Below are 17,374 nucleotides of genomic sequence, written 5' to 3'. Positions count from 1 at the left end.
TTCAGAGAATATGCCCCTTTGAAAATTGAAAGAGTGCTACTGCAGGTGTTGAAGCGCATGCATATGATTTTTCCCATTTTTTGTAAACAAAGGTGCTTCTTTTTTGTTATTGCCTAATGCTACCAAGAAGCTTACTTTAAAGCCTATTTTAGCCTATCGGTACAGAGAGATGTTTTAGTGCATGTAAAGCTGTTTGTGAGAAAGATAAAAAGAGAAATGTTAAATAATACCGATAAAGTGAGCTTTTTTCTTCTTTGTTTTTTTTTCTTATCCTCAAAACATGCTATCACACCTAAAGTAAGATACTCAAAAGATAAAAGCTAATCTTCCCCATCATTCTATCAACTCTATTGCTGACACAGGGCATTTTAACAGTACCAAGTCCACCACCTTGAAGAAGAAAAAAAAAGGCTTTTAAATGAAGCTAAAATGTTGAAAAAGCTAACAATAGAAGGCAAAACAAGGGGAGATGAAACGATACAATCTATATGACCCTGATTCTTTATTTATTGTTTAAGTATTCGTGTTGGATATCTGTATTAAACATATATTCGTACATGAGTATCCTACATTCGTCCCGGTCCAAATAACATAGTATGCAGTTCATACCTGCCATAAATAGAGTTAGGTAAAGCTTGAATAAAGTGAAAAAGCGGAATATAATTAGACAACCTTTGTATAAACAATTACCATTTGTTTATGTTGAATGAATTAAAAAAACTAAACCAAAGAGAATATTAGCAAGATAGTGAGGCATATAACTTCAATGTCAAAGAAGTAAATATCTATGAAAAATACTAAATTAGCACTATATTTGTCAGCATATGGAATATTCTTAACTAATCAAGACAAGCTAAAGTTGCTTATCTTCTGCAGAATATGATAACACTCAGTTATACCAGTGATGCTTTATACCTTCTTCTTTTTTTTCTATATTTTTTATAGTCCTTTCCGTATCAGTTCCCACAATGAGTATCATTTCATGGCATGAATAATTTTATTGAAAAAACAATCTTGGATAGGGTGGTTAAAGTGTGAAAATCTTTAAAAAAAAAAAAAATATTTTCAGTCAAATATTGCCTTCATTTTGAAGGATGCAATCATTTCAACTAGTGTAAAGGCTGCAAAGCACAATGGTTAGTGAACATTAAAACATTCCACAAAGGGTTTTATGAGAGAAAAAAAAAAGGGATAAAGCATAACATGATTGCTGCCATCAATACATGGCTAGAACATTAAACAGTTCTATCATACATTTAATCGAACACTTGGATATGTGTTCTTTCCACATGGTTTACTCTCAACTTAATAAAAATTAGATACATAGCAGCACCTATATCATTTCAATGCAAACATGGGACACATACATCATCACAAATTAGTAATGATAATAAATAGATTGACTGTATTGAAGTCATATACGAGCAAGCAAATACAGGGGCAGCAACATAAATACAGAAGAGAGGTACTCACCCTTGTTCAACCACAATCATGAACTTCCGATAACGAACCGGAAAACCTGGTATTAGATTAGGTTAATCGTGTCGAATATATGACAAGTCTTGGGATCAAAATGTTCTAAACTGCCATAAAATGTTACAAACTTCTACAGTACATAGCAGATGAATGAACACGCTATGATTTTGGTTCTATATGAAACTATCGCCCTAAAATTGGATTCATTTTAAGGCCTAATGCATATTGACCACTTTATCATAACTATAGTGACATCCCTAGGCTTGGCCACTATGAATTTGACATGAGCTGAGCCCAAAACATATCTTATTTGAAGCCAAAATTGTTTGTAATGCTGGCATTCATGCACATTGTTCAGGCCCTAAAGGTTACTAACTAGAATCTGTTTTGGGATTGAAAAAGGCAGCTGGAATTGATTCTTTTCTTGGTTCTCTTGATTCTTTCCTTTGGTGACTTTCATAGTTATGTAATGAGTTCTTCACTATCAATAGTGACTGATCAATGTGCATGAATTGAGATTTTGACATGTTATTACACTTTCATTGAGATGAAATAATATTTCTAAAATATCACAAGGCGAAGTGAAGCAAACAAATACAAAAATAGTTCCGTCTTCAAAAAAAAAAAAAAAGACGTCTTGCCATGCCCTGCTTTCATTGTTGGTTGAAACAAATCAATTCAAAATCTATTAGACCGATCAAGTTTTTATTATCCTTTAAGTAAATTTTTCATTCGAATCAAACCGATTGAAATCTAATGGACAGTGTGAGTATTTTCCATGCTCAAGGTAGATCAATTCAAAATTTATTGGACTGATGTTTTTATCATCTGTTAGAAAAATTTTAAAAAAAATTAAAATTGATTTGTAAATTCATATATTCATTTTAAGGAATTTGAACCCCAAACTATTAGACCTGTTCATGAATTTGCAATCCAACCCGAATTCAAATAAAATAAAATAAATTATTTAAATTAATTTAATTATAAAATATAAGGATATCAATATACCTTGAAAGATATATACTAATACAAAAGGCTTATGAATACATCAACAACAAAAAGAAAGACAAAATGAAGGCATGAAGGAGGAGGGATATTGAAGGACGGATTTAAGGTTTTGATGTAAAAAAAAAATGTCTTGAAATACCATATAAAATTAACAACAAACAGAAAAAAAAAATGAGCTGTATTTTCTTGAATTAAAAGGACATAAAGGGTGGTTCCATTGAACCAGATCCAAACTAGAGGCGAGCTTATCTAAACCTAAAATGGTTAAAAATAATAGTGCGTTTATTTTTGATAAAGTTAAAAACAGTCATAATAGTGAGATTAATTACTTTAATTGTAACATAAAAAATTCCACGACCCATCCAAAGGAGGCCAAGTCTGCTCGCTTACCAATTTACCGCTACATACTAAAAAAAATAAGACTATCGAGTAAAAATATAAAAGGCCTCCTTCAATAAACAGTCCAATAAAGATAAGTCCTTACCAAATGCTCGCCATGCCCGGAAAGCAAGTGAACTGATTGATTAAGCAAACTGGGAAGACAGTAATAAGTAGAGGAAAAATGGTGGAAAGTGAACAAGAAAATTAGACAAAAACCAATGAGCGAAGTAATGTTTGTATATTACAACTCTTCAAAAAGTAAAAGCCTAAATGGTATAATAAATAGTCGATTTACTTGATGCACAAGCAAGCTTAAAAACTCTCTAAAAGGATTTAAGTATTGTACTCGCACAAAAACCTCTAAATGAAGTTGGCATATGAAGATTAAGAGATATAAAAAAGTTCAACGCAATGTCGATTGTAGTACATCATGATCATCATCAAAACACAAACGTCTAAAAACGAACGTACATCATATGGGTGAAAAAGCATCCATGCTAACAAAATATAACCAGACAGAAAACAAAACTAAATTGCAGCGAAGGTTATGCCGCACAATCACAGTTTCTCTTAGCTTACAGTTTGTCCTCGTACTCGGAAAGTGGGGTCATCTGTTCCTTCAATCCTTTCCTCTTGCGGATTTCGGCAACATGGGCTGCTGCCTGAGAGCCAGGTTCCAATGGGTCTGATGACATCATATCCCAGTGATCAAACACACATTGTGGGAAAGCTTGTCCTGATGTTGCAGCCCTCAAAGTGCTAGAGAATCCAAAGGACTCAATGACAGGAAGGTATGCCTTGATGTTGTAAAGTGGAGTGCCAGGTCTTTGCATTTCCTCAAATACATGTCCACGCTTCTGGTTAAGAACACTGTAAATACCACCAAGTGCCTGCTCCGGGGCTTGGATCTCGACCAAGTAAACAGGTTCGAGAAGCCTTGGCTTGGCTGTGAGCTGAGAAGCATAGAAAACCCTCCTAGCTGTTGGAATGATCTGCCCACCACCTCTGTGGATGGCATCAGCATGGAGGACCACGTCACAGACTTCGAAGCAGATGCCTCTCATGTTTTCTTCAGCCAGGGCACCTTCCTTTGATGCCCACTGGAACCCAGCAACAACTGAATCCTTAATTTCATTCAGATATTGAACTCCCTTACACATATCGACCACCATGTTAGGGCCAGTGGTCTCAGGGCCAAAACACCAAATCTTCTTAGCGAGATCTTTGTCCCAACCAAACTCCTCAGCCAGGATCTTGGAACGAACCTTAGGATCATCTCTTGGACCAATGCGTCCATCGTCAATAGCCTCAGCAAGACCTTCCTCCAAGGGTCGAGCCTCCATGTACAGACGGTTGTGCTTGTTAGGAGATTTGCTCATCACTGTCCTGCAAGACCTCTCAAGGACAGTCTCACGGAATGACACAACAGGGTCTGATTTAATAATCTCAGCACCACCCATGAAATCTTCTTGTAAATCCTTGAGACAGATCTCAAGGTGGAGTTCACCAGCACCAGCAACAATGTGCTCTCCGGACTCTTCAATGGTACAGAGAACCATAGGATCAGACTTGGCCAAACGCTTAAGCCCTTCAACAAGTTTGGGAAGATCAGATGCAACCTTGCACTGAACAGCAACACGGACAACAGGGGAGACGGAAAACTTCATTGCACGAATTGGGTGGGCATCAACTTCCTTCTCGTTTGTCAAAGTAGCATTCTTGGTGATAAACTGATCCAAACCAACCATGGCAACTGTGTTACCACAAGGTACATCTTCAACAGTCTCCTGCTTCTTTCCCATCCAAATGACAGTTCTTTGCACACTCTTAACATACAAGTCTTTCTTCTCACCAGGGACATAGTTCGGACCCATGATCCTAACCTTCAATCCAGTTGAGACTTTGCCAGAAAAGACACGACCAAAAGCAAAGAATCTGCCCTTATCAGAAGCAGGAATCATCTTTGAAACATAGAGCATAAGAGGACCCTCAGGATCACAGTTTCTGATAGCATTGGCATAGATATCATCAAGAGGACCCTCGTACAAGTTCTCAACACGATACTTCTGAGCCTTGCTAGGTGAGGGAAGGTGAAAGATCATCATTTCCAGGAGAGCATTGCTTGCAGGAAGCCAGGTCTGCATCACACGCTTCATTAGGGACTTCCCCATCAAGTCCTTCTCATCAGACTTCATGGTGACACCAAGCTTTTGCAACATTGGCCAGAGTTTATCCTTCTGGTCATTCATACAAGTGTTGATGATCTGCTTGATGGGTTCGTAGCAGAACTGAACAAATCCACGCTTGCAGGTGGCAGAACCAGTGTTCTTGGTGGTCCACTTCTTGGTAGCTGGATCAAAGAAGTTCTCACCCCAAAGTCTTTCCATCATTTTTGACTCATCAACTCCAAACTTTGAGGCATACATTTTTGCAAAGTTGGTCAAGGTAAAAGCCCAACCATGCAAACCTGCAGAGAAGGCAACTGTCCCCTTCTCAGGGTAGACTTGAACATCACCAAGAAGAGGATCTTCGTATGTGGCCATGATGACATTAGCATTTTCGATCACTCTCTGAAATGTCTGGTAAGCCTCCTCTCCATCAACCTGGAGCTCAAGGAAGCACCTGTCCATCTTGTTAACAGTCAAGACAGGCCTGATCCTTTCACCAAGCGCCTGACGGAGGACAGTCTCTGTTTGCACACAGACACCTTCAATACAATCAACAACCACAAGGGCACCATCAGTAATTCGAAGAGCAGCTGTGACCTCCGATGAAAAGTCAACATGCCCAGGGGAATCAATAAGATTGATGAGGTACTCATTCCCATGCCTCTCGCCCTTGTAGCTCTTCAAAGAATCCTCACTCATTTCATAGTACAAAGAGATTCCAGTAGACTTGATTGTGATACCACGCTCAGCCTCATCTGCACGGGTATCTGTCATACGAACATCACCAGCAACTTCTTGTGCAATGATACCAGCAGCAGCAACAAGAGAATCGGTAAGAGTTGATTTCCCTGCATATAGAGAAAAACCTCAATCAGAACTAATACCAGCATTTTACATCAGCACAGCCACTTATATTAACAAGTGTCAATCATAAAGAAGATCAAAACTAACTTCAATATCAGGCAAGTATGGCTTTCAATTTGCGATTAATCTTAGCATAAGATCACTTCAAACTAAAGTATACACACTGCTATTATCATCTTTCCAGATATCTAAAGCAGATGCAATTTCATACTTCAAGATACGATAAATCAAACATAACAAATAGACAAGCATTATTACATAACGACTTACTTCAACAAGCTTTGTTCTATTACATTAGGTTCAGTGATAACAAACATGATCGAAAAAATCATACCGTGATCCACATGGGCAATAACAGACATGTTACGGATGTTGTGTTTCCGGTCCATAATGGCACGGAGCTCCTCAGCTGTAAACTTCACCTGCAACACATCCAACATAACATAAATAAAAATGTCTAAGAAAAGACTCAAACAAATCCACAAAAAGGATACAATAATATACTCTCACTCAACTTACCATCTTGACTTGTCTTTAAATTGCCCCGAACAAAGAATCAAACTGCACAGCAAACAAAAACATATATAATTATTGGTCTTGCTAAAATGAATACATACACAGTAACATCAAAACAAGCAATATATATATCAAGATCTAAAATCATATCAGCTATACATAAAAGCATTCAGAAAGTTTGTAGAACCAATTAACAGCATAATTTACTACTAAAAACATTCATATTTCCTACAACATCGGGATCTAAGGATAAAAACAAGAAGAAATGAACATAAGGATCTAAATCAAAGAGAGATCTTAATTAAAAATGAAAGGAAAAAAAAAAGAACAAACCTGCGAGAGAAAGGCGGCGAAAGAAAATAAAGAGACGAAGATTTTTGAGGGTGGAGCAAATGAGGGATTTATAGTCGATGAGATACAAGCAGTGCGTTTGAGTGAGTGAGCATTAACGTATGTCAGCTAGGGTTTTTCTCCTCTCTTTTGCTTATTGGGCATGGGCTGTTAGTGCAGTTGGTTTTTTTTGGGCTTTTAATCCTTTTCTTCTCTGTAAAGTAAGAAATTTTATTTTAAGCTTAATCCACAAATTAATATTTACACTATTTTCATATTAGTTACTGAATTCTTTTTAGTATAACTGGTATCTAGATTTACTCATGGCCTGTCTTAAAGGTCCGCTTGAAAAGTGGGGAATCTGAAAAAATATATATAGACTTAAAAATGAGTTTGAGCAAAAAAATTAAGACCCTTTTTTAAATGAACCGAGCCTTGGGTAAGGTTTTTTTGCCTAGGCCGGGCCCAATCCAAATTTGTAATAAAACTGTTTTTTTTTTTGTTTTGTCATTGTTTGGCTATTATTTTGTTGTTATTTTTTTAATATTGTATAACTCTTGTTTTATTATTAATTTTATTATTAATGTGAATATATTTGCTTGCTAAGTTGCAATTATCTTAATGTTATTTAGGTAATTTTTTTAAAAAAAATTCTATTTGTTGGGAAACATTTATTTTAATGTTTTTAGTGTATTTGATTTATTATATTTTTAAAATTTGTTTTTATGTAAAAATTTTAATACTGGTAGGACAGTCGAGTTCGGGTTTTAGCATTTTTATCTAGGCTCGGCTTGAACAAAATTTTAGGCCCATTTTTTAGGCTGAATTGAGACTGAGCCTAGAAAATGGGCCTAGATTTTTTACTTGACATTGCCCGACCTATGGACAACTCTAGTGGTAGGTAAACTATTTTTTGTTCCTAAGTTGATACATTTATTAGTCAAACCGTTAAGTCTATTTAAAAAAAAGTTTAACTCATAAATTAGTACTTAAACTATACTCTTTTTTCCAAGTTGGTATTTTAACCCTTTTTTTTAACAAATGGTGCCTATATTATGTTTCTTTTACCCATTTTATACCAAAATATTATATCAGTTAAAAAAATTCCAACCAATAATAAACTTCCACATCATATAAACTTTAAAAAATTTTAATTCTTTTATTTTCCTTTACTCAACTGATAGGATCGAAAAAGTTATTTCGTCGATCAGAGACAATTTTTCAAAATCGGACCAGACCTACTAGTCGAACCAAGAACCGGTCGAGTTACTAGCCCAAAGATAGAATTTGAATAGACTAACTTGCAAATCGATATAGACTGATTTAACCAAGCTAAAAAAAGGGTAGAATCACTTTTCTCTCTATATATATATTTTTATTTTTATGAAATTTTTAATTGGTTATCTGTTTTTTTAAATAGACTTAACAGCTTAACTAACACACAAACTAACAGAGATACCAACTTAGGAAAAAAAAAGTAGTTTGTGTACCACTTGTGATAAAAAAAATGTTTAGGTATCAAAATAGGAAAAATGCATAGCTTAGGTATCGATTTGTGGGTTAAGCCTCCTTTTTTTTTTAATAATAAACTTAATAATTTGACTAATCGATGTACCAACTTGAGAAAAAAAGTAGCTTAAATATCACTTGTGACAAAAAAAAATGTTTAGATATCAAAATGAGAAAAATATATATAATTTAAGTACCGATTTGTAAATTAAATCTTTTATTTTACAAGTAGAGTTCAAATGCGATCATGCATCTTATTTTATAAAAGAGGTGTCGAAACCATTTTTATTTTGAAAACGGGGGTCGACTTTGAAACGAAAATGGAGTCGCCACCAATCCTTTTTGTTTAGGTGTGATCAGGTCACCTTGTGATCGATCATTTTAATAAAGTATTTCGGTTTATTAAAATAACGTTTTTGGTCAACGAAAAACTAGAAAATGGATTCGGGAGTCAGTTACGCGCGAGGAAGGAATAGCACCCTCGCAACGCCCAAAATTGGTACCGGATTGATCAATTTACGTCCTAATGTTGAAGCTTTGAAAAAGATTTTAAAATACAATTCCCTTAAAACGTTTGGATAACTTGAATTGGATATTGAGATTCTCTTGCTTAGAAAGAATAAAATATTACGTCCAGCACGATTGGATACAATATTTCGAACCCTCGACACAAGATCATCTCAGGATTTCCAAAACACATGCACTTAAAACTTTTAAAAAGGATATTTGACTATTCGGCCCAAACGGTAAACCGAAACCCAGCACGATTGGGCACAATTTATCGAATTTCCAAATACGAAACATTGCCTCATTTTAATTTGAGAAAACATGGATGGAATTTCAAAAGGATAATCTGTATTTTAGTCGAATGAAAAATCGAAACCCAGCACGATTGGGCACGATCTCTCAAACTTCCAAACACGAAATATTGCCTCGTTTTAAGAGGTTTTTTTTTTAATGAGGGTGATTATAAAAGCGGTGAAGTACATTTATTCGGTTTATATAAAAAAATAAATTGAACAATTTAAGATGACAAAGTAAGCAAGCTCGATCATAAATCAATACACAGAAATCCAAAAGCAAAGTAACTAATATGGAACATGTACATAGTTAATATATTACACAATTTATCAACGATATTACAAAGGTGCAGATATGTAAATTAAAACACACAAAAACAAACAATAAACAAACGAACAATACATAAAATAAACTATATGTATACAGACAAACAATACATGCAAAACTTTAAAATTAATTATAAAATAAATAAAAATAATTTTCTATCTAAATTAATAATATACATATAATGAAAAACTTATTATAAATATACGTACAGAGATAATAATATAAAACATTTGAAATAAACAAAAATACATCATAAAATAACTTTAAAAGGCATAAATTATATATATATATATATAGAGAGAGAGAGAGAGATTTAAAAGGAAATGTATAATCAATAGATTTAAAAGAAAATACATAAAATAATATAAAATCAACAATGTATATATAAAAAAATAATGTGCAACAATTCAAAGCTAATGATATAGTAAACATCTACATATATATAAGTGTAAGAAATAATTTTGTAATGTAAACAAGTATAAATGATATACAAAATAATATATATACAAATAAATAATATACACAAAATACAAATAGCTTAATATAAATAATATATAAAAATAATAATATAATATTTAAAAATGTTCATAAAAGAAAATAAATAAAATATAATAAAAGCAGAATGAAAATATACAAAAGAAAATACAACAAGAAAAAATTAAAATAAGGTGGAATCAATTAACAAAATGTTAAGATAATATGAAAGGGGGGGAAGAATTATAAAAAATATAAAAACATGAATTTTAAAAGAACTCAATGGAAATAAAAACAAAATTAAGGGGATAATTTGTAAACAAATAGAATTTAAAAAGCGTAGACAATGACTAGAATGAAATGTGCCCAAATAAATAGGGATTTAAAATACAAATATTTCAACTCACAAAAGACAATATTTAAATGAGGAGTAAATTAAAACGATGCGCAAATCCTTCGAAATAAAAACCGTTATTGAATCGTTGTTTTTTTGTGCTCGTATTCAGCATCTCCTCTCCTTTTCTCCAAAAAAAACCTCCCCCTTTACAATAGTTTTGAATGGCTTTTATAGCCAAATTTTACAACTGATTGCCCCTTTCTCTTTTCCTAAGCAAGTGGGGTAATAGGGTTAGTGGGGTGATTTAGTGGGGTGATGGAATTAGTGGCAAGTAGGGTGATGGAGTTAGTGGGGTGATGGAGTTAGTGATCGGTTTAGTAGTGTGCTAATTGGAAGGTTGGTGTTTTAGGCTCTGCTTGTTGGGCCCAGGCAAAATTTGAGCTCTACAAGAGGTATGTCTTTCCTTTTGAACATTGTTGGTGTAATCTAAAATTTTCGTTGACAATATATTAAATAAAATTTTAAAATAAAATTTATATTATATTTAAGCTACTAAGTGTGACGAGTTAATCTTAATTCATTTAAAAGATTATTATCAAACTTAAAATTGAAGTGTTATTTGGAGTTTGGGTTTGGTTTAAAAATGACTATTTTGAAGAGCTTATTTAAATTTGAAACTTGGGGTATTGAAGGATCAGGCAAAACTACTTTTGTTTTGTTGAAGAGTAAAAATTATTTAAAAAGTAATTAAAAATATTTTAATAATTGATCGCATTCTAGTGTGCATGTGCTGGGACTTAGAAATATGCAATTTAGATAAAGAATAGAAGTGCGATATCTACAAGCGAACAAGTAGTAATATAGTTTAAGTTTACAGCTAAACATTAGAGAGTACTCCGAGGATCATATCCAAGGGATTGTTAGATTAGTGAAAATTATTACAAAATTAATTACTTGAAAATAATTATTCTTCTAGTTGAATTACAACTTAGTAGTGCGATTTCTGTATTAAAATAATAATAAAAGTAATTATATTAAACTAAACCAAGGTTAAGCTATCAAAATTTCCTATTCTTTATTTCAACGGTGCGAGCTACTTAGTCTAGAATCAATTGAATCACTAATTTATTAATTAAGCCAATAATTGAGTTATTTACCATTCTTAATTAGGAATACCCTTTCAGTTTCATCTTTGCTAAGAGTTACCACCTAAGATACATTTTCGGTCTCACCACTTAGCACAAGTCTACTAAAGGCTTAACTAATAAGATACATTTTCGGTCTCATCTATCTAAATGTTTTACTAGGGTCGTTAATCCTAGTATACTAAGTTATTTAGCAAACCTGAATAAATACCTAATTTTAGATAGTTATACACTTAATCAATTAATCAACTACCCAATTGATTCATGTGAGATATATATAAATATATATATAAAAGAACAAGTTTATTCTAATAGTTACACAAACATTCAGTTAACAAAATTAATGAAAGAGATATAGATAAAAAAAATGAGAAAGAGAATGCTTATTAATGGATCAATTTAACAGCATGAATTCAGAACATTCTTCGCTCGCAATCGTCTCAACTTCGAAATAGAAGAACTCTGATTAGGAAAACATAAAAGAAAACCTAATCTAAATAATTAAAAAACGAAGAATGAATGAAATACTCTCTGAAGCCCCCTAATTCTGGTTATAATTTGAGTTATTAGACTAAAATTGAAGTACTAAGATGTCCCTTTAATTAATACTGTAACACCCCATTAACCCAGTCCCGGCGTCGAAACAGGATTACGGAGCATTACCAGTCTTTACAATACTTTTATGCATTAAACGGGGATAATTATGATACACAAATTAAAATTTTGTCATTTTGTATCTTAAATGGGCCTATATTGATTACTATAAACATTTGAATCCAACCGGGGTTCGATCGGAATCTTATAAAAATTTTCGTGAAAACTTAAAAATTCCCTTTTGTGAGCAGTGTCACACGCCCGTGTGACCTAGGGGACACGCCCGTGTACCCTTCTTACACGTCCGTGTGGGAACACCGTGTTGTTTCTTTTAGAATCTGTTAATTTCGCACGGCCAAAGCACACACCCGTGCGCGAGCCTTGTGTCTCACACGATCTGATCACATGCCCGTGTGACCTGGCCGTGTAGACCTATGATGAGCTTCATTTTGCAAGTTACTAACCCTGTAAAAACTTAAACTTTAAGATAACATTTTTACCGACTTTCAACATGATTAAAACTCGATTAAACTTATTTAATGCTAATCCAACTTGACAATAAGACATTCAACCAATGTACTCTCAGTGGTACCACAGTCTAGATTGACTTAAAATTTTTGTGTACAATCTTAAACAACTTACTTATATTAACATTCAAGCATGCAGATTTCAATTTATGACCTAACATCTTTAAACCATTCTTGAACATTTTTACTCTATTAACTTAATAGCCTAGGTACATGCCATTATCAACAATTAACATATTTTACCTTGTTGAGTTTGGGATCGGCTTAGGATGCTGATTCGACAATCTTTCTTTAGCTTAACCTACGCACGGAAACAACCGTACGCTGAGTATAAACTCAGTGGTATTTCTATAAACTAAATGCTTAATAGTATATAAAAAAATATAACATTTGCTTAAAATCATGCAACTTTTACAGTAATTTCATAAATCAATAAAACAAAAATATTTGTCAATCATATATGTATTCGAGCTTTAGCTTTTAGCTTCACAGTCTTTATAATTCAATCACTTAACTTCACTTCATAACTTATAAATTTTACCATTTAATTTGGTCTAAATTTGTTATTCCTTAATACATAACAGTCAACAGTCAATATTTATCTACCAATTTATCGGTTTCATACAGAACATTCAGTCATTCATCAACAATTAATTATACTGTTATAATCATTTCTTCAGTAGCATTCAGTTGCTCTATAACAGTCAGTTATACAATAACAGTCATTTATTCAGTAACAGTCAATTATTCCGTAGCAAACAGTCTTTAATACTTTTAGTTACCCCTATTAACATGACTCGGACCTGGACGGATACACGGATCTAACCCACACACCGGAAATAGTATACAGTGTTTCATCGGCCGAAGCCGGAATACACCGTAAGGGTAACAGTAACAGTAACAGTAGCGGCACACAAAGTACCTCATCGGAACAAATCTGGAACAGTAACAGTAACAGTCAAGTACGGAGTACCTCTTCAGAACGAATGCGGAACAGTCACAATAGTCGACACATATAGTGTCTCATTGACACACAGTCGGAATATCCCTGAACACTTCTAATCCTATGGCATGCCAATTATATCCGACTAGCCCGATACTGTTAATAGGGATTTCAGTAAACTTTCAAATTTCAATTTCATTCGTAATTTAATTTCAATTCAATTTATACATTTTTCCATATCAATCCACGTGCAAATCAATTTAAATGCAATGTACAATTTTCAATATTCCACTTAATGTTCACATATTCTATTCAATATCAATAATCACTAATAATTCATAAATTTTTATTCAATTCAATACCATAATAATAATACTTACTATTCATATAAATAATAAATTCAACAAATAATTATTAGATTCGGTTTATAGAAATACAAACCGTGGTTTCCGAGCTAATTCCCGTTGTTTTCACCTTATCCTCGCTTAACCGAGATTTTTCGAGACATCATTAGCTACGGGAATTAACTAAATATTATTAATACACTATCATTAAATTTTCACATTGAATATTTCAATTTCTATCCAACTTTTACCTTAATTCCAATTTAGTCCCTAAATCGAGACTAACTTTTATCCTTCACTCAATATTTTCATTCAATTTTCACTTTAAACTAATTTCAGCTCTCTAATTTCAGCATAAAACCATAATTTCGAAATTCTTTCAATTTAGTCTCTACTATTCAAAACTCATGAATTACTTTACAATTCAATCCTTTAATCAATTCTAACTTGAATTTCTATTAATTTAGCTCTTAATTCATCTTCTTGTTCAACACGAACAATGTCTAATAATCTAATAACTTTCAAAACATCAACTTAACTTCATCAAAACCTTGTTCTAAAGTTTCTAAACCATCAAAATCAAGTAAAAAGAGCTAAATTGACATACCTATTTAACTTTCAGGCCTTGAAATCCCAATTTTTCCCTTTTTCCTTCTTTCTTTCTTCCTTCCTTCTTTCTTTCCCCCTGCTCTCTGTTTCGTTTCATTCTCTTTTTCTTTTCTTTATTTCTTTTGTTTCATTTACTTTATATTTTAATTATATTATAATATAATATTATTCTTAAAAAAATAAGTAAGTATACATGTATATTACAAGTGTATATATATATCATTTGTACACATATAAATTATTATTACCACACACTTGTCTTTATTTTATTTATTCTATTTATTTAATATTTTATTATAATAAAATCTATTTACTTAAATAAAAGTAATTAAATAAACATATCACAATTGTACCAATATAATTATTTCACATGTATTTTATTTTTGCCATACACTTGGCTCTCCTTTTAGCTTATTTGCCTATTTAGTCCATTTACTTTTCTTTATTCTATAATTAACTTTCACTCTTCATTCAATTTAATCCTTTTATCTAATTATCCTTAATTAAGCTAAATTCACTTAATTAAACTCTAATTAACCACTCATTTTACTTTATAAATATTTTTAAATAAATATTTACGAATCCACTTTTTAGAAATAAAGACCTGGAAATACACTTTTTTAGCATCGGTAAAACAACATTTAGGGTTTTAAACCCGAAAAAGACCTTGAATTGCCCCTTGAAAATGCAACCTTTGTGCTGGTGAAATAATCGCGACATCACCACGTGGAGCCCTTGCTCGTCGCGACGTCACATACTATTTATAGCTTTTTCTTGCTTCAATCTTTGGTGTCGCGACTTTCATAGCTCGATGTTACAACAGGCACTCCTATGTCATTCTCGGGGCTATTTTCAACTCGATCTTTGATGTTGCGACTGTCATGCTTCATTGTCATGACATTAGCAACCATTTCAACCCGAAATTGCATTTTTAGCTCTCGATTCACCCTACATAACCACAACCTTATTTAAGTATCGAAATATCATAAAAACTATTAGGAAACATAAATTACTACTTCAACTCGTAAAAAAACATAAATAAATATTGAATTGACTTGATTTAGTTATTAAACAAGTTGAAGTTACGTGAAAAATTATATATCTAATGATGTAAATTGTGACAGATGAATAATAATGTTTTTTTATCAAAAAAGAATTATATTTTAAAATGAAAAATCAGAGACATAAGGCACAATTTAATTGGTTGATTTTTTAAAAAATTGTTAAGTTTTGGTAAAGAAATATTTTAAGTACTATAATTGGCAAAAAAATTTAAGTGCCAAACTAATATATATTTCAAAGATCAAATTGTAAATTAAACGTATAAATATTAGTTTTATAAAATATTTCAACATAATTTTTTTCCATGAGCGTGTCATCATTTAATTTGATTTTGGATAATTTTATTTTATTAAAATTGTAAGAGCGAAGTTTTTTAGATTAAAATGTAAAATATTTTATAAAATGCTTATTTTTATTAGTTCGTGAATGATGAAAAAATAATAGAGTGGAATTTTATCGAACAAATTTTGCTTCAATGCGATTCAAATTTAAATAAACATTTTAATTTTATTTTTTAAATTACAATTCGATTCCGTTCATAAATATTTAAGTATTCAATTCTTTCTAAAAAAATCCGAGTGATTGGTAATGAAACTTAGTCAGGTAAGTTGGTATAATTGTGGCAAGCCATCTAGTGCAGAAATCAAAGAATACATTATGAAGAGGAACTTCATAGATCTCTAAAAGGAGGAGGAAATTGCCTATCCGAGAAGTTGAGCAAACTTTCATGTTCCATACAGTAACATCATAAAAGAATAAAAATGATACTAGCATGTAATCTGAGCAGATCCAGAATCAATGCTATTATAAGAAATAACACTCATTACGTTAATAATTTTACTTTTGCATCTAATATTTAGATTATTCTCCACTAAGTTTTCTCTCGAAAATCTTAATTTATAAAAATACATTTTAAAAAATAAGTTCTAAATAATAGAATAAGTGCTAACATTTTTCACCCTTTTAATTACGCTAACATTTCAATATATCTTCCCAATAATCAATATGGATAATATTTTTAATATGATCAAAATAAGTCTTTAAATCTACAGTATATATTATCAAGTTATTCAATCTAATCTCTTCAAAGTAAAAAATTTGATTTCCGTAATCTAATTCAAACCAAAAAAAATTCTCATAACAGTATTTAGCATGTCTAAAATATCAGCAAAGTAATAGCCCAAGACTCTTGACAGCATTATGAAAAATTTATAAGTTGGACAGTACCCAATACTAGTAAACATTGCTCCTTATCGTTCCTCGTAAACTGCTTTGACAAATTATTTCTTATCTTATCATTTATTGTGTTTCAGAGATGCAAGAGAATTATGACTTTTTAGAGGCATGATGTGAAAGCTCCCGCACTCAACTTATAAGGAATTTCTTCATTTTACATTTGGAATTTTAATGGTTTTGTCTTGCAAAAGAAGATGCCTCGCGATGCTGTGTTGTGCAAGAAAGCATGTCATTTCAACGGACCAGCTTTTTCCAATTACGTGAGTGGCCTATTTTCCTTAGACATTTATCTGTAAGATAAGATTTCTCATGTACCTTTTTGACTGATTTTAGGGTAGGGAAAAAAAGTACAAAACTCCCAACAAATTGGCAACATCAACCTCATCAATGGTCCGCACATGACATGCAAGTTTATCCTTCATACTCTTCGGTGTGAACAATGGCTCCTTGTTTGAGAGAAAAGCTCATCATCACCTAATGCCATAGCCCTCAATCTTCTCCACATTCCGAGGGATAGATTCAACACTAACAAGTGTCTCCCTTATCTTAAAAAATAACTATAATAAGTGTGTCCGAGAGTATTAATGAATGGATATTAAAATTTTACAGAAAATTATATGTAGATAAATTTAATAAGAGTGGAGTATAATAGTAAAATATATTAAATTTTTAAAGAAGAGTACAATTTAAATTTTGAAAACAACATTATTAGTAAGAACAACA

At 32.2% G+C, this 17,374-nt stretch overlaps 1 protein-coding gene and 2 long non-coding RNA genes across 3 annotated transcripts; all 3 read right to left on the bottom strand.

Annotated features, from left to right (window-relative positions):
* Positions 1–430: 430 nt before the first annotated feature.
* Positions 431–1,724, bottom strand: LOC128289389 (uncharacterized). Its single transcript, XR_008279037.1, has 2 exons — positions 1,474–1,724; positions 431–609 (listed from the first exon to the last, which is right to left on the bottom strand). It is a non-coding gene; the product is annotated as an uncharacterized LOC128289389 (long non-coding RNA).
* Positions 1,725–3,226: 1,502 nt separating this feature from the next.
* On the bottom strand, positions 3,227–6,916 carry LOC108463766 (elongation factor 2). The gene is made up of 4 exons (XM_017763669.2): positions 6,747–6,916; positions 6,417–6,458; positions 6,232–6,319; positions 3,227–5,881 (listed from the first exon to the last, which is right to left on the bottom strand). The coding sequence occupies exons 2-4, from the start codon at positions 6,417–6,419 to the stop codon at positions 3,441–3,443; spliced, it is 2,532 nt and encodes an 843-aa protein (XP_017619158.1). The 5' UTR covers positions 6,420–6,458; positions 6,747–6,916; the 3' UTR covers positions 3,227–3,440.
* Positions 6,917–12,572: 5,656 nt separating this feature from the next.
* LOC128289388 (uncharacterized) lies at positions 12,573–14,464 on the bottom strand. Its single transcript, XR_008279036.1, has 2 exons — positions 14,352–14,464; positions 12,573–12,758 (listed from the first exon to the last, which is right to left on the bottom strand). It is a non-coding gene; the product is annotated as an uncharacterized LOC128289388 (long non-coding RNA).
* Positions 14,465–17,374: the final 2,910 nt, after the last annotated feature.

Source organism: Gossypium arboreum, chromosome 1, assembly GCF_025698485.1.
Source record: "Gossypium arboreum isolate Shixiya-1 chromosome 1, ASM2569848v2, whole genome shotgun sequence".
Taxonomy (NCBI): domain Eukaryota; kingdom Viridiplantae; phylum Streptophyta; class Magnoliopsida; order Malvales; family Malvaceae; genus Gossypium; species Gossypium arboreum.
The sequence above is the reverse complement of the archived record's forward strand: the minus strand, read 5'-3'. Positions and strand labels throughout refer to the sequence as shown.